This window comes from Eleginops maclovinus, chromosome 19 (assembly GCF_036324505.1).
Source record: "Eleginops maclovinus isolate JMC-PN-2008 ecotype Puerto Natales chromosome 19, JC_Emac_rtc_rv5, whole genome shotgun sequence".
Taxonomy (NCBI): Eukaryota; Metazoa; Chordata; class Actinopteri; order Perciformes; family Eleginopidae; genus Eleginops; species Eleginops maclovinus.
The window spans coordinates 17,111,311-17,129,093 of NC_086367.1; the positions used below are offsets into that span (position 1 = coordinate 17,111,311).

Here is a 17,783-nt window from a genome sequence, read left to right on the forward strand (position 1 = left end):
GAGGTTAAAAAGCCTATGGAAGATGAGAAGGATGAACTACTTCCTCCAAAGACTGGCATAACAAAGCCTGCAAAAGAAGAACCAGAACTGACCTCTAAGGAGTTGAAAGAGAAGGAAAAGAAAGCAAGTCCTTCCAAAGAAAGGGCAGTATCAAAGCAGCCCTCTGAAGAAAAACATGAACCAAAGAAACCTTCCAAAGATGAAAAAGAACCGACAAAACTGTCTAGAAAGGCAGAAGAAGAACCAAAGAAGCTCTCTAAGGACAAAAAAAAGAAACCAGCCAAAGAAAAGAAAGAGGTCAAGATTATTCTCAAAGAAGAACCAACAAAGCCCTCAAGAGAAATCAAGAGGCCACTTCAAGACAAAGAACCCTTCAAGAAGGGAGATAGTAAGACAGGTAAGCATAGTCTTACAATACAATGTTTTTTTTTTCTGTTGACACTCCCTTATCCAATACCAAGAGTCAGGGGTGTCCAAACTACAGCCCGAGGACCAAATGCGGCCCGTGAGCTATTTTCAAAAGGATAAAGTCATATGGCCCACAAATGAAACTTGTGCTTGTCTTATATTGTACTTAAATATAAGACAAGCACAAGACTATATGTACACATATATAACACCGCTTTCAGTTAATGAGCCCCCTCAAAGAAATTAAAGTTGAAAACATTTTCTAACAAATCTAAGTTGATGAAAAAAAAGCCCAATAACTTATTTACTTAACAAGCTTGAAGTATACCCTTCATTTCCCCCCTTATTATAAGCACTCTGAGCGAGCCCGTTGGAGAGCTGTGATGTAGGCTGTTTTTTTCTTAAAGCATATTCAAGTATCAAGCATAACTTACATACATTTGATTGATTGTTCTAACTTATAACCTAACTTAAGAGGCAATATACCTCTCTAGTAAGGGGCCCAGGCCTTCGTATATTTTTCTGTATATGGCCCTCGGTGAAAAAAGTTTGGACACCCGTGGTCTACAGTCTCTATCCAGCTGTACAACACGGCAATGCTTTAAGTGAAATGCTCCCAGCATTAGGCTAACGTGACCAGGTTCTTTAATTGGTTTGGATAAATGTATTTTATACAAACTTGAAACCTATGGGCTTTATATGTCATCATGTTCCAACAGTGGCCGCACCCAAGGACTCCAAGAAGGAAGCAAAGGAAAAAATCACAACTAAACCTGTAAAACCAGGTAATACAAAACCATCCATAGAGCCATGTTGTTAGCATGGCTAAATATACTTGTATGATCCATGTACAGCCTTAATAGCAATACAATATTTGTAGGTACTTAGTTGTTTGCTTATAGAAAGACCCAGATAGAGGTCTAAAGAAGTATAAATAAAGTTTCCCGTGTGAATTGAAGAGTAAGTTTGTTTCCACTGTAAAAGTAAGTGAAACGTTAAATCAGCTTAACCATTTTATTTCAGACGCTGAACCCAAAAGGTCTGTGAGAGGGATCAAAGTAGTCAAAAAGGCTGTTGCGTCTCTCTTGAAGAAGGAACATCTTAATGTTACAAAAGCTGAAGTACCTAAAGTGAAAGCCAAACCAGAACCTGCAAAGAAAGGTATTTTTATGTAGGAAACTTAAAAAGTAATATTCTTGCAGACATTTTTAAATAAAAACCACTTTGAATAAATCTAAATTCTAAAGGTTTGTTGCTCTCATGATTTTACAGCAGTGTCACTCCCCAAGGAACCTAAAAAGGAGCCAAAGGAAAAAGTCAAACCTAAACCTGTAGTAAAAGGTAATGCAAAGCATTAAAGCCATAAAGCCATACCAGGGGTGTGACTAAAGGATACTAGAGCTAGATCGCTCATAGATTGTCCCAAAGATAGGGCTACTGGAAATAGATTTTTTGAACTTCTTTCAGTGACGGTTATATTTGTTTGAACTGTTTTATTTATGTGAAATTGTTTAACCAGCTTTGCTATTTTATTTTAGACGCTGAACCCAAAAAGGCTGAAAAGGTGACTAAAGTAGTCAAAAAGGCTGTTGCATCTCTCTTGAAGAAGGAGCATCTTAATGTAACAAAAGCAGGTGAGATATTACAGTATGTACAATAACAGATCACAGTGATATTTAATTGTTCTGGTTAGAGTATATTTTTGCAGTGAAAAAGCTCACATGTTAAATGTAAAGCCAAGATTAGATAATTAATTATATTTTCGTAAATTCTCCAACATTAGCGGTTCCTGAAGTACCTAAAGTGAAAGCCAAACCAGAGCCTGCAAAGAAAGGTATTTTTATGTAGGAAACTTAAAAAGTAATATTTCTGCAGACATTTTAAATAAAAAACACTTCTCTTTTTATAAATCTAAAATCTAAAGGCTTGTTGCTCTCATGATTTTACAGCAGCGGCACTTCCCAAGGAACCTAAGAAGGAGCCAAAGGAAACAGTCAAACCTAAACCTGTAGTAAAAGGTAATGCAAAGCCTTAAAGCCATAAAGTCATACCAGGAGCATGGCTACAAGATACTAGAGTTAGATCGCTCATACATTGTCCCAAAGATCGGGCTACTGGAAATAGATTTTCTTTAATTAGTTTGATTGACTGTTATATTTGTTTCCACTGTTTTATTTATGTGAAACTTTTCAACCAGCTTTGCCATTTTATTTTAGACGCTGAACCCATAAAGACTGAAAAGGTGACTAAAGTTGTCAAGAAAGAGGTTGCACCTTTCCTGAAGAGGAACATCTTAACGCAACAAAAGCAGGTAATAAACTCTGTCAGAACAGGTCACTGTGTCTTTTAATACTTGTAAATATTATGGATTTACAGTGGAATAGCTTGTATAATGTTGGGTCAGGATAAGCTGATACATTATACTTCTTTATATTCTCCAACATTAGAGGTTCCTGAAGTACCTAAAGTGAAAGCCAAAGCAGAACCTGAAAAGAAAGGTATTTTTGTGTTGCGAACATAGGAAGTAATCTAGGTGCATAAAATTGCAAATAATAAACACAGATCTTTTATAAATCTAAAATCTAAAGGCTTGTTGGTCTCGTGATTTTCCAGCAGTGTCACTCCCCAAGGAACCTAAGAAGGAGCCAAAGGAAAAAGTCAAACCTAAACCTGTAGTAAAAGGTACTGCAAAGCCTTAAAGCCATGAAGCCAAAACCGGGAGCATGTGCAAGATACATTATGATACTTTTTCAGTTTTCATGAAAGGTCATTGGAACATTTTATTTTACCTAATAGATGTGATAACTCCTAGATTATCCCAAAGATAGGGCTACTTGAAATAGATTTTCTTAAACAAACACACCCTTCAATTAAGGGTGTGTTTGTGTCCACTGAAACATTCAATGTGAAATTTTTCAACCAGTTTTGCCTTTTTATTTTAGACGCTGAACCCAAAAAGGCTGAAAAGGTGACTAAAGCAGTCAAAAAGGCTGTTGCATCTGTCTTGAAGAAGGAGCATCTTAATGCAACAAAAGCAGGTGAGATAATACAGTATGTACAATAACAGATCACAGTGATATTTTCTCCTTGTGGTTAGAGCAGATGTTGCAGAGAAAAAGCTCACGTGTTAAATGTAAAGCCAAGATTAGAAAATTAAATATATTTTCGTAAATTCTCCAACATTAGCGGTTCCTGAAGTACCTAAAGTGAAAGTTGAGCCAGAGCCTGCAAAGAAAGGTATTTTTATGTAGGAAACTTAAAAAGTAATATTGTTTCAGACATTTTTAAATAAAAAACACTTGTCTTTTTATAAATCTAAATTCTAAAGGCTTGTTGGTCTCATGATTTTACAGCAGTGTCACTTCCCAAGGAACCTAAGAAGGAGCCAAAGGAAAAAGTCAAACCTAAACCTGTAGTAAAAGGTAATGCAAAGCCTTAAAGCCATACCAGGAGTGTGACTAAAGGATACTAGAGCTAGATCGCTCATAGATTGTCCCAAAGATAGGGCTACTGGAAATAGATTTTTTGAACTTCTTTCAATGACGGTTATATTTGTTTCCACTGTTTTATTCATGTGAAATTTTTCAACCAGTTTTGCTTTTTATTTTAGACGCTGAACCCAAAAAGGCTGAAAAGGTGACTAAAGCAGTCAAAAAGGCTGTTGCATCTCTCTTGAAGAAGGAGCATCTTAATGTAACAAAAGCAGGTGAGATATTACAGTATATAGAGTAACAGATCACAGTGATATGTTATGGTTCTGGTTAGAGCAGATGTTGCAATGAAAAAGCTCACGTGTTAAATGTAAAGCCAAGATTATCTAATAAGTTATATTTTTGAAAATTCTCCAACATTAGCGGTTCCTGAAGTACCTAAAGTGAAAGCAAAGCCAGAACCTGCAAAGAAAGGTATTTTTATGTAGCAAATATAAAAGTAATATTGTTTCAGACATTTTTAAATAAAAACACTTGTCTTTTTATAAATCTAAAATCTAAAGCGTTGTTGCTCTCATTATTTTACAGCAGTGGAACTTCCCAAGGAACCTAAGAAGGAGCCAAAGGAAACAGTCAAACCTAAACCTGTAGTAAAAGGTAATGCAAAGCCTTAAAGTCATAAAGCCATACCAGGAGCGTGCATAAAGGATACTAGAGCTAGATTGCTCATAGATTGTCCCAAAGATAGGGCTACTGGAAATAGATAGTTTGAACTTCTTTCAGTGACGGTTATATTTGTTTGAACTGTTTTATTTATGTGAAATTTTTCAACCAGCTTTGCTATTTTATTTTAGACGCTGAACCCAAAAAGGCTGAAAAGGTGACTAAAGTAGTCAAAAAGGCTGTTGCATCTCTCTTGAAGAAGGAGCATCTTAATGTAACAAAAGCAGGTGAGATAATACAGTATATAGAGTCACAGATCACAGTGATATGTTATGGTTCTGGTTAGAGCAGATGTTGCAGTGAAAAAGCTCACATGTTAAATGTAAAGCCAAGATTATCTAATAAGTTATATTTATGAAAATTCTCCAACATTAGCGGTTCCTGAAGTACCTAAAGTGAAAGCAAAGCCAGAACCTGCAAAGAAAGATATTTTTATGTAGCAAATATAAAAGTATTATATTTACATAGAGTTTAAAGTACAAAACACTTGTCTTTTTATAAATCTAAAATCTAAAGCCTTGTTGCTCTCACGATTTTACAGCAGCGGCACTTCCCAAGGAACCTAAGAAGGAGCCAAAGGAAACAGTCAAACCTAAACCTGTAGTAAAAGGTAATGCAAAGCCTTAAAGTCATACCAGGAGTGTGACTAAAAGATACTAGAGCTAGATTGCTCATAAATTGTCCCAAAGATAGCGCTACTGGAAATAGACTTTTTAAACTTTTCTCAATTCAAGGGTATATTTGTTTCCACTGTAACATTCAATGTGAAACTGTTCAATCAGTTTTGCCTTTTTATTTCAGACGCTGAACCCAAAAAGGCTGAAAAGGTGACTAAAGCAGTCAAAAAGGCTGTTGCATCTCTCTTGAAGAAGGAGCATCTTAATGTAACAAAAGCAGGTGAGATAATACAGTATATAGAGTAACAGATCACAGTGATATTTAATTGTTGTGGTTAGAGCAGATGTTGCAGTGAAAAAGCTCACATGATAAATTTAAAGCCAAGATTAGAAAATTAATTATATTTTTGAAAATCCTCCAACATTAGCGGTTCCTGAAGTACCTAAAGTGAAAGCCAAACCAGAACCTGCAAAGAAAGGTATTTTTATGTAGGAAACTTAAAAAGTAATATTCTTGCAGACATTTAAAAATAAAAACCACTTGTCTTTTTATAACTCTAAAATCTAAAGCGTTGTTGCTCTCATGATTTTACAGCAGTGTCACTTCCCAAGGAACCTAAGAAGGAGCCAAAGGAAAAAGTCAAACCTAAACCTGTAGTAAAAGGTAATGCAAAGCCATAAAGCCATACTCAAAGGATCAGGCTACTGGAAATAGATTTTCTTAACTTTTTTCATTGACTGTTATATTTGTTTCCACTGTTTTATTTATGTGAAACTTTTCAACCAGCTTTACCATTTTATTTAGACGCTGAACTCATAAAGACTGAAAAGGTGACTAAAGTTGTCAAGAAAGAGGTTGCACCTGTCCTGAAGAAAGAACAGCTTAGAGTTACAAAAGCAGGTGAGAAACTCTGTCAGAACAGGTCACGATGTCTTTAATACTTGGAAATATTCTGGATTTACAGTGGAATAGCTTGTATAATGTTAGGTCAGGATAAGCTGATACATTATAATTCTTTATATTCTTCAACATTAGAGCCATACAACGAGCATGGCTAAAAGATGCTATAGTAGTATTGGTGCAGTTTTCATGGAAATCCCTTTGAAAAAAAGTAATGTACTTTCTAGATTTCATAACTCAAAGATGGTCCTAAAGATAGCGCTTTTTCACTGATGGTTATATTTGTGTCCACTGAAACATTCAATGTGAAAGTGTCCAACCAGTTTTGCCTTTTTATTTTAGACGCTGAACCCAAAAAGGCTGAAAAGGTGACTAAAGCAGTCAAAAAGGCTGTTGCATCTCTCTTGAAGAAGGAGCATCTTAATGTAACAAAAGCAGGTGAGATAATACAGTATGCACAATAACAGATCACAGTGATATTTTGTCCTTGTGGTTAGAGCAGATGTTGCAGTGAAAAAGCTCACGTGTTAAATTTAAAGCCAAGATTATCTAATAAGTTATATTTATGAAAATCCTCCAACATTAGCGGTTCCTGAAGTACCTAAAGTGAAAGCAAAGCCAGAACCTGCAAAGAAAGGTATTTTTATGTAGCAAATATAAAAGTATTATATTTACATAGAGTTTAAAGTAAAAAACACTTGTCTTTTTATAAACCTAAAATCTAAAGCCTTGTTGCTCTCATTATTTTACAGCAGTGTCACTTCCCAAGGAACCTAAGAAGGAGCCAAAGGAAAAAGTCAAACCTAAACCTGTAGTAAAAGGTAATGCAAAGCCTTAAAGCCATAAAGTCATACCAGGAGCTGGCTAAAGGATACTAGAGCTAGATCGCTCATACATTGTCCCAAAAATGTCTTTAACTTCTTTCAATATATATCTGTTTCCACTGCTTTATTTATGTGAAACTTTTCAACCAGCTTTACCATTTTATTTTAGACGCTGAACCCAAAAAGACTGAAAAGGTGACTAAAGTTGTCAAGAAAGAGGTTGCACCTGTCCTGAAGAAGGAACACCTTAACGCAACAAAAGCAGGTGAGAAACTCTGTCAGAACAGGTCACTGTGTCTTTTAATACTTGTAAATATTATGGATTTACAGTGGAATAGCTTGTATAATGTTAGGTCAGGATAAGCTGATACATTATACTTCTTTATATTCTTCAACATTAGAGGTTCCTGAAGTACCTAAGGTGAAAGCTAAAGCAGAACCTGAAAAGAAAGGTATTTCTACGTAGGAAACATAGGAAGCAATCTAGTTGCATAAAATTGCAAATAATAAACACAGATCTTTTAATAAACCTAAAATCTAAAGGCTTGTTGGTGTCACGATTTTCCAGCAGTGTCACTCCCCAAGGAACCTAAGAAGGAGCCAAAGGAAAAAGTCAAACCCAAACCTGTAGTAAAAGGTAATGCAAAGCCTTAAAGCCATGAAGCCTAACCAGGAGCATGGCTCAAAGATACTGCTTTGTTTTTTCCATGAAAAGATATTGTAAGGGGGGGCTCTGGCTCATGGGATAACCAAGCTAGTCTGCAACTCAGGGGGCTACAGTTTCGATCCCACTCTCTGCAGTCAACATGCAGAAGTATCCTTGGGCAAGATACTTAACCCCATATTGCATTGATTTGCAGTGGCATAGCTTACATGTTTAATGTAAAGCCAAATCAACGTAATATATATATATATACAATATATTCTCCAAAAGTAGAGGTTCCTGAAGTTCCTAAGGTGAAAGCCAAAGCAGTAACTGAGAAGATAGGTGAGAGCAAGCTCATTTGAGTTCTTTAATTAGACGATTCAAATGAAAAAGTGATTCGATATTATGCATATTTTTTAATTACTGTCACTAACATCATTTAATTAAACAGCTACCAAGGAGCCCAAGAAGGAACCAAAGGAAAAAGTCAAATCTGTTAAACCAGGTAATTCAAAGACTCACTAACATGACCAGAGTATCAGAATGCAATGCTGTTGTTTTTGGTGTAGATTTTTGACATATCAATTTGCTTATCCACTAACTTGTCTTTTGTGACACAGAAGCTCCAAAGGAAAAGGCCAAAGCAGCCCCTGCTAAGAAAGGTACACACACTCTTGTTTTCTCTCCCATAAAACTAAATGATCAGTTGTCATCAGTGTTGGGTATAGTTCCTTTGGAAAGTAGTTAATTAGGTTACAACGTTACTATCAATTAAAAGTAATCAGTTACGTTACAGCGTTACCTATTAATAAAAGTAACGCGTTAGAGTACTCCTGCGTTACCGAAAATTAAAAGCCGTTTGCAGCGCCTCGCACATGCTGCAGCTTAACTGACGCAGACACACAGCCTACTTTAAATGCACCGAGACGTCCTGACAATGAATAACATCATCCAACCAAATTAACTCTGCAGGATAACAATAACACTACAGACAGTCAGTTATATGCCACACTAGCATTTTATTTTTTATTTTTTTAAATCACAGAACATGTGATCAAAATTCAGGAGTTGCCTAACGTTTGGTACCCAGCCCAGGTAGCCGATATGATGCAGTTATGAAAGTGCATACATTTACGTGCGCTTAAGTAAACAGAATCTGAGGTAAACAGGTTGCAGATTCAGATCCATTTATAAATTAACGACCAATCAACGATCTAACAAAAATGCCGAATAAAACGAACAATAAAATCGCTCACTGGCACACAGCAGGCAAATTACAAATATAGCCTCATAGCTGAACTATGAAAATGCTATTCAAGTATCACAGGCCTAAACTCACATTTACTCTTCAAAGTAGTGACTGAAACGTAGCAAAAGAAGACTTTCGAAACGTTTTTCAACAACACACAGAGAGAGTGCATTTTACCGTTATGTTGTTCTTGTCCTTTTCGCTGGTCAATTGCAAATAATGTGCGTACTTCCACGATGAAAACGCTGACCTCTCTGCCATCTTGCCGGGGGTTCGAGACACTCACACACACACACACACACAGGTAATGTAGGTCAGCAGCAGGGCACAGACGCATCACTGCGCCTCCGCTGACACATCCGCAGGTGGCACAGAACTGTCTGACAAAAAGCAGGCTGCAGTCGGGATTTTTACGGATTACTTTTTTTTTAAATAACTAAGTTACTGATTACCGAACGCACGAAACTAAGGCGTTACGTTACTCGTTACTCGATAAAAGTAATTAGAGTACTCTAACGCGTTGCCCACAACACTGGTTGTCATAATGTAAATGCTGTCCTACTTTAAAATAACATTATACTTTTCAACTACAGAAGTTATTGCTCCCAAAGAAAAGTCCAAACCAGTCATCTTGAAAAAAGGTAAGAGTTGTGCATGATATTATAAATTAAAAATGGTAAACAAACTAAATGTTTTACTGTCATTACAAACTGCGTGTATTTTATTTGCACATTTCTGCTGACAGAACAAGAGGGCACTCCTAAAAATGCCTCTTTGGTGAAACAGAGAGTCAAAATTGTGCCTATGAAAAAAGGTACATTGTTAAGGCTTATATTTTTCATTGGTCGCTGATTCTTCATGTTTGAGTGTTAAGTCAACGAAGCTGAGCTTGTTTTTTGTTCTCTTTTATTCAGAAGTGAAGGCACCTAAAGAGAAAGTCAAGTCTGTCTCTCCGGCAACAAGTAAGATTCTTTTTCAATAATATAAAAAAACATAAGTTCAAGGTTTGGTTTCGCAAACTGAACATCATGCTCTATGTTTTGTTAGAAACAGTGGTTTCAAAAGAGGAGCCCAAATCAGCTCCTGCAAAGACAGGTAAGACAGTCTTTGCTCTTTTGCTTCATCGTTCAAATGTTTCATCTCATTTGGTGGAATGACAAATCTTGAATATTTGTACACAGGACCTGCTCCACTAAAGACAAAACCAGCCTCAGTGGTCAAAGGTAAAAGGAGACATATAAATCACTCTTTGTCAAATAAAGAAGAAATGGATTTAGCTTTTCATTATTGTTCTTCTTACATTAGCAGAGTTAGCGCACAAAAATGTCTCAATAACAAAGGAGAAGGCAAAGGCTGTGACGCTGAAGAAAGGTGCATCTTTTTATTTACAAACTGCTTTTCATATGCTCAGCACATGCTTAAACTCCTAGTGCCTACTACTCAATAAAATACACACATATATTCTTTCTTTCTCAGTGCCTGTAACTCCAAAAGAGAAAGCCAAGCCAGCACCAACAAAAAAAGGCAGCGATTTAACTAGATTTAACAGTCAAATATTATCTATATTATAGATAATACAGTATTTGACTGTTAAAATATCACACTTAATATATTATATGTGTATAAGAATGTGCAATTGTGTCTATTACTTTTGACAGTCTGCTTAGTACAAGTGTGTAAATACGCTTTGTTTTGTTATTTGCTTTAGAAGTTGAGGTTCTCAAGGAGAAGAAGGCCACGCAAGTGACCCCCACAAAAGGTTTGTTTATCTTAATTCATTTCATAAGTGTTTCTGTTTTAGTTTATGATTTGACTTTATCCATTAGAATTAACGGGATATATATTTCTCTAGCACCTGTTATCAAACCAAAACCTGCAGAAAAGAAGAAAGGTATGCTGCAGGAGTTTGTTCCTCTAGTGCTTTCCTAGCTACTAACATGTGGCTGCTGATTAGATACTCCAAACTGAATCAGAATACCATCAGTAATATAACTTTAAAGAAATGTTGAAGAGTCTACCCAAATGTGTTGTTATATCAGCGTAAAATAGTAGTATAGTTCACCATTTTTTTGTCTGGTCCTTTTAGTGTTCAGATCTGAATGAACGCGCTTCACCATAAGCCGACCGTTTTGTTTTAATGGATTGTGATCTAACTTGATATTTTGAAGATGCTTTTAATACAGCAGAGATTAGATGCTTTATCTAAGCTGCATTGCGTTTGTGTGAAAAGGCTTATAGTCACATTTTAAGTAGAAGCCGAACATTTTGTCATCAGGTAATATCTAACATTTTCAAATCCCATGTTCAAGACACGTAATTTAGTTTCCCTGCATCTTATCAAGAAGCAAAAACCATCATGCCATTTTATTTCCCTTCCTATTTAGAACCGGAAGCCAAGGCAGTTCTTTCCAAAACAGGTAACTTAAATACAACCCAGACTTATTGTGTTAAAAAAAATACTTTTCCTTAAAGGTTTTATATTTTCATAACTCTTAGCACCTGAGGTTACAATGGAGACACCTAAACCAGCTCACGAGAAGAAAGGTACATTTTTAATTCAAACAACAACAAGGTCATAGATATTTACAAATGATTAATTTATTTACAATTTAAAAACCTTTTTTTTTTTTTTTAAATATTAGCTCCTTCTGAATCAAAGGCAGCAACAAAGAAGGAATCCCTTCAAAAGAGAAAAGGTAGCCTGTCACTTTCCTGCCCCTGCAGAGATTTTCTGCGGTGGTTTTGTATAGCTTTACAAAAATGATTGTATAATCTACTTAATAATTTATAATATTGTAGTGTGACTTCAGCAACTAAATGACAAAGCTACTTAATACAATTCAGCAAATACTTAAATGTGTATTTACTCAGAGCCCAAAGTGCCAAAGGACAAAGTGAAACCAGCTGTTAGTAAAGGTAAGAAAAATAACGATATTTAATTCTAGCATTTGGTGACAAATGTTAGTACTTATTATTAATATCAGCTATTTGTGTCAGCTTGGCACTTTCCTTTAATCTGATATAGGTATACGCCAAACATTATCACAAATACTATGTATTAACTGCATTTTCTCCCAGCATTAGTAAGGAAAAGGGCCAAACCAGTCCATGTAAAGAGAGGTACATTAGTAGTGCTTCAGTAGGGATAGTCCATATAACATATAACATGATTGTAATAACAGTTAAAAATGTAGTTCATAATAAAAGCTCTGATTGGATGTCTCAGGAGAAAAACACGCATGTTTTTTCCCGAGAGATCCATAATAATCAGTATTATGCACAGGAATTGGAGAGGGATTTTTCTCCTGAGGAATAGTCTTTAACCCTTTTAGACACTTTTAGTTGGTAGATCTGCGCAGCACTTCTATTTGTTAGGCTTTTATAACTCTTACGTTCTTATACGTGGGAAATAAAGAGCGGGGAACCCAAAACAAAGGCTATCCAACCAACCGTACATAACAATGTGTTAGAAATGTGTGGAATGTATCCGGACACTTCTTTGCTCACGAGAGGAAGATAAAACACACGTCAAGGTTTTCTGAGAAATCCCCCTAAATGTAACCAAACAACAGAGTTTATCTGCTCAACAGGAATGAACATTTTTAACACTAACTACAGCTTTTAAAGTAGCTAGATTTCTTATGCTCTGCAAGCTGCTTTTAGTCACCTTTAGAAATGTGATTATTTTGTTGTTGTTGTTATTGTTGTTGTTGCTGTGACTCCAGCTGTTGTACGCATTGTTGGAAAATGAGAGAATTGCAGCTTCCGCTCACAAGTAATGTGTCCCACTTGGCAGAGTCTGATCTTAGTTTCCCTTTTGCAGAACTGGAGGTTTCTAAAGAAATGGAGAAACTTGCTGAATTGGAGAAAGGTACGTTGTTTACTACAATAACAAAGTTCAATTTGACCATAAATACATTTAATTATGGAGCAAAGATAATTAGTTCATTTGATGATATGAGGCTATTGTTTTATAGTCTCACATTTGTGGTGAAAATACTTCCAGCCGTATGGTAACTGTATATTATTGAAATGCATTTTCTTCCTGATGAAACAGCCATTGCTAGGGAAAAGTCCAGAGCACTGCGTTTGAGGAAAGGTACATTTGTGGCGCTTCAGTAGAGGCAGCACACCATGTAACAATGTAACCCCTATAGTAGGCTGATTACAACATGGCATCTGAAGGCTTACAATATTTTCCTGCTGAATGTAAAAGTGTCCTTTATAAAAACTATCAACATTTATTGACACTGTTTTTATTCAGCAAGAAACTATCCATCTGCAATTTTAGCTTTACTCTTCACTGTGCTGTATATGGCATTTATTTAATGCTTTATTTATCCTGTTTTAATAACACCGAGATGTTTCTTGATGTTTTCAGCTTTCGCTTTGCCATGGGATCTTAAGCATGTCTTTTCATAACGACATAGAAGTGTAAAGCGAGCCACAGCACACATGCATAGCTGCACAGGCTTAAACAAGCAAGAAAAAAAACAACTGGCATGAAAACTATATTTCTAATCATCCATTTCTTTCTACTTTCTTTAATATTTGTGCAACAGAGCTTGACCTTTTAAAAGAACAAGTCAAACCCACTGCAACAGAGAAAGGTACTCTATGAAGCTAGCTTTGAGTATAGCGTTGATTACATTAATACATTTATATTTGCTGTAAATTCACAAATAAATGTGTGACAAATTGCAGAAGACAGAGTTCGTAAAGAAAAAACAGAGCCTGTAAAGAAAGGTATCTTGATTTTTAAGAAACTGACTTTGTTACCAGACAGTTACAGCTACTCGTGCACTGTTTATGGGCAAATTTAAATATATATGTTTTAATTATTATTGTTATTTTTTTAGAAAAAACTGTGACGAAGAAGGCCGCCAAAGTAGAGAAAGCTAAAGGTAAAGTGATATGCACTCAGCATTGAACATAATTAAACAACTGTTTGAATGTGCTTAAAAATACCATGACCACAAATCTTTGACTAATAATAGTTATTCATCTTGTGTTGCTATCTACAGAGGACAGAGTTCTTAAAGAGATACAGGAGCCCGCAAAGAAAGGTACAGGTGTTTGTCAAGCCACTCAAATATTCCTGTGTGAAATACATAACCATTACAGCAGCGTTATTAACAGAAAATGAAATGCTCTTTTTGTCGTAGAAAAAGCTGCTGAGAAGAAAGTGGCCAAGGAGGAGAAAATCAAAGGTGCTGTGAAGAGAAGTTTCATTTAGGGTAGTCTAACATTGATCTGTTTTATGGTTAACATTGTGTTTTTATTTTGATAGCCGAGGCTTCTGTATCAGACAGCTTTCAGATGGAAGGTTGGTACAAATTCCCCACTCATAACCGAAATATCACACATAAGTGCAAATTGCAGATGCCAGAGAGGGACACAGTGTCCTGAAATGTCAAATATTGCACTGTCCTCCACAGAAGAGCCCTACTTCCAGTGTTTCTTCGTGGACGAGGAAGAGGCCCAGTTTCCTTTCTACGCCTTCTCACCGATGCAGATTTGACACTTCAGTCTGTAGCCAGTCTGAGGTTTACAATTTAGTCAATTTTACTGATAAAGACAAGGTCACGTCAAGCCCTGCCCGGCGCTGCTGAAACGCAGACTGCTGTTTCCTGCTGGTCTTCAGAGGAAAACCCTGAACCGCAGAGGATGACGAGGGATTTTTTTTACGATGGACCTACTTTTTTATACTTCCAGATTTGGTTGAGCTCTCTTTCCAAATACATGCAGCCAGTGTCATTCCTTTCCATTTTTATTTTGATTTATTGTTTATTTTGTGTTGAATTGTTTTGAAAGGTGGATATCATGATGGAACAATATAGTTTATTACCTCCGTGGATCATTCATTTAGATCCTCACAGCAACACAAGCAAAAAACAATAAAATTGTGACTTTTTTAAAGAAGGAACGTAGTGCTGTACACAGGGTACAAACAAGGCCACAGTTGCAGATTCAAGGGTTCAATTCCCACATTTACTTGAAAAGTGGTTTGTACAGTAATCATGCTTTTTATGCACCGTCATTGTCCTTTTCCCTCTCTGCATTTTAGATAGCGGGTCTTTAATGCGCAACCTTTTTGCTTTTAGGCCCTGGAATAGGCAATTGGCCATTTCTATTGTTTGAGCATAATTCCATAATTCATGATATTTATGATCTTTTCTGTTATTTAAAAAAGAAAACATATTCCTCTACCTTTTTTTTCTGTTTCTGTCTCCTATGTCTACTATGTGTCAAAAGGAATGACCATGCACTGTTTATGAGAGCTCCCAAATGTACTGAGGAAAAACTACCTACTAAGTCTTATTAAACTACCACCATGTGCACACAGCTCTAAAAACAAGCCATGCCTAGTCAGGATGAGGTTAGACTTATTATCAGGTAAAGCATTCATTTAGTAGTTGGATGTTATGTTAGCAAGTTCTTGTTTTTTCCAGCTGCTCACTGTTCAAATACTTTTACTTATGGCATTTTAATTTGATGCAAGATGTTTTACAAGCTGGAACATTAAAAGTAGGGAACATGTGAGGATTTATTTTGTCAGTCAAAAAGGATGTGGCGATTCCTTGACCAAAAACGCACTGACTATTGGTTCATTGTCTGTGTGCACAACATAGAAACATGATATATATTTAGCAACCTTTTGAACAGGTGCTTATTAAACATTATGCTAGCATAATCGTTTCAAGTCTTTGAAAGTATCATCATATTTTATGTATTTAACATAAAATGATATTATTGCATATCTGATGCTGTTGCATCCCATGCACTGTGCTAAACACAGGATTCATATTATAATTTATGAATATCTTGTGCATGTGAGGAACAGTTTGGGTTATGATTTAGGATTGATATTAAGTCACGTATTAGAAGTCTCTGAAGAAGAAGAAGATGATGACAAGACAGCTGCAAGTCTCTGCTATCCTCCAGGTTTTTTTGCCAACCTGAAATGCTTGTTAATGTGGTTACGATGAAGTTTAGCATAGCAAAGTTAACATTTACATTTTTGAAATACACTCTTAATTGAGGCAGATGGCATAACATGTTTGTGCAGTTGATCTCAGATGTAAACGGGTACATTGTTTTTCAGCGTGCACCAGATGTTGTTTACATACGGCTCTATACATTTTGTTGAAAATGCCGTCATCACAGCTTGTGGGACTAATCCCAAGTTTAATCAAAAGTAAATCTAATTATCTTTTATTTATTAGAATAATCACAGTCTCTATTATGGTGCACCCTCTGCAGCTCCCAGTGAGCTCAAGGCTCCAGTAACTGTACTGTAACAGCTGGAGTTTTGTGGTGATGATCATCTGATGTTTTAGGTTTAGATGTTGTTACCAGAGTGTCTTTGGATATTTATTTATAGGTATTGGAGTTCAGTGATAAAGTTGCTATTGTAAAAAAGACGTTTTGATTTAGGAAAACCAGGAAAATGTGCAATACATACATTGTTAAATATCTGTGATCAAAGCACCGTCTGTCTGATTGAATGAAATGTGCATGATGGGTTTCTTTCATGCTCATGATTGTTTTTGTGGTCATTTTTCCCAGATTTGAGAACACTTGAGCTTGTGTATCATTTGATACCAATACCTGTGTCTCTCAGTGGTGATGCTAAAAAAAAAAGTACCTTATATTGAAAACAATCACATTGTAAATATTAAAATAAATGGACCATTACATCGTCCTTATACTTGTGAATAGTACCAATTTGACATTAAATCTTTGCAATGGAAAAGTTGTTTGTCTTTCTCTAAAGGTGCCAACATGTCTTTCACATTATCCAGCCTATTTGTTAGGTTACACAATCATTTTGAGGTCAATTTTATGTTTTTCTTTGACTGTTTGTGTTATAATAGGTGGATGAACATTTTAGTACAGTAAAAAAGCTTGGAGTATGAGGCGTTTCACTAAAAGTAACTATGACATATTGATATTATTTAATATTCAGTAATATTCAAGTAGAAACTTCAGCTGTTCAAGTATTTCATAACTTTTTTAAAGTCTAAGATTATTACTCTTTACGATGTTTTTATGACACAATATGACTTAAGGCTTTCCTATGACATCAATTACAGTGACTTTTTGTGACATAATCTGCTATAAAAAATACTGCATATTATTCTATGACTTTATTACTTTTTTAAGGCCTTACCCTGAATGTTGCAGCGCCTTGCTGTCTGCCTAAGTCCTTTTAATGAGTCAACAGGCCTGACTTGTAAAAAACCAACATATGCATTATGTGTGTTATCATAGACTATAACCTCTCCTTAACTAATTGAAGCCCCCACATTTCCAGAAATTATGATTTTAAATTCTTTAAGGACTGGTTTTCTGAATGTTATCCCGCCCTGATGAGCATGTGATGTGTGTTTGAATAGGAGCGAGTACAAACTGAATGCAGTACAGTAGGTCAGGCTATCACGCTATTCTCTAATGAGGCCAGAGAGGTTACTACAGGTCAGTTTACACCGCTGACACAGATTTCACAAGAAAAAAGCCCTTTGCTCTTGTAGGAACAGAAGGAGCTACACTTTATCTGTTTCTCTAACATGTGAATGTAATAATCTCCCTTTTATAACTTCTCCGTGTAATTGTGCTGCAGTGAAAATTGTTATCCAAACTCTCATGAACTTCCCTTGTAACTGTTTTCCCCCCCAAATATTTATGCAAATGATTTTGCCTGGTTCTGTGAGAATAGAGGCAATTTTTGGCATACTATGAGTGTAGCATAAAGACGGATTCTGATTGGAATTAATTCAGTGAGCAAGGCCAAATGAGTTCCACTCCAGTTACCACGGTTTCTTTGTGTCGCATGCTATTGAGAGGTGGCCAAAAACTTGGCAGCCTGTGCCTTGAGATGAGAAGAATGGCCACTTGTAGTCACAGTATTCAGTAGGCTAGACACAGCTCACAGGAAAGGACAGGGAGGCTTTACTTGGCTTCTTAAAATGTGGGAAAGATGG

The 17,783-nt window shown here is 36.0% G+C and overlaps 1 protein-coding gene across 7 annotated transcripts; it reads left to right on the forward strand.

Annotated features, from left to right (window-relative positions):
* The first annotated feature begins 15 nt into the window (after nt 1–15).
* si:ch211-266g18.10 (titin) lies at nt 16–16,555 on the forward strand. 7 transcript variants are annotated; one of them, XM_063908233.1, is made up of 49 exons: nt 16–397; nt 1,128–1,193; nt 1,432–1,569; nt 1,681–1,749; nt 1,947–2,042; nt 2,192–2,242; nt 3,762–3,830; nt 4,019–4,114; nt 4,263–4,313; nt 4,428–4,496; nt 4,694–4,789; nt 4,938–4,986; nt 5,102–5,172; nt 5,364–5,459; nt 5,608–5,658; nt 5,775–5,843; nt 5,985–6,080; nt 6,423–6,518; nt 6,667–6,717; nt 6,833–6,901; nt 7,074–7,169; nt 7,306–7,356; nt 7,473–7,541; nt 7,842–7,892; nt 8,002–8,055; nt 8,171–8,212; nt 9,393–9,440; nt 9,545–9,613; nt 9,714–9,761; nt 9,847–9,894; nt 9,981–10,022; nt 10,105–10,170; nt 10,276–10,323; nt 10,508–10,558; nt 10,652–10,690; nt 11,184–11,216; nt 11,296–11,343; nt 11,442–11,495; nt 11,671–11,715; nt 11,878–11,919; nt 12,623–12,670; nt 12,857–12,898; nt 13,362–13,409; nt 13,504–13,545; nt 13,659–13,703; nt 13,824–13,865; nt 13,965–14,009; nt 14,090–14,125; nt 14,238–16,555. In XM_063908233.1, exons 1-49 carry the CDS (start codon nt 16–18, stop codon nt 14,318–14,320), a joined length of 3,306 nt encoding a protein of 1,101 aa, XP_063764303.1. In that variant the 3' UTR covers nt 14,321–16,555. The 7 variants fall into 7 exon arrangements, with proteins under 7 accessions (XP_063764303.1, XP_063764304.1, XP_063764305.1 ...); XM_063908234.1 differs by lacking the exon at nt 2,192–2,242 and adding an exon at nt 3,595–3,645; XM_063908235.1 differs by lacking the exon at nt 7,842–7,892.
* The last annotated feature ends 1,228 nt before the right edge of the window (nt 16,556–17,783 follow it).

Bases quoted from the DNA above. Each gene is read 5' to 3' on its own strand.
- si:ch211-266g18.10 (XM_063908233.1), top strand. From the start codon at position 16: ATGGAAGATGAGAAGGATGAACTACTTCCTCCAAAGACTGGCATAACA. The intron at 4,790-4,937 runs GTGAGATAATAC...CTCCAACATTAG, and splicing joins TCTTAATGTAACAAAAGCAG to CGGTTCCTGAAGTACCTAAA. The intron at 11,217-11,295 runs GTAACTTAAATA...CATAACTCTTAG, and splicing joins GGCAGTTCTTTCCAAAACAG to CACCTGAGGTTACAATGGAG.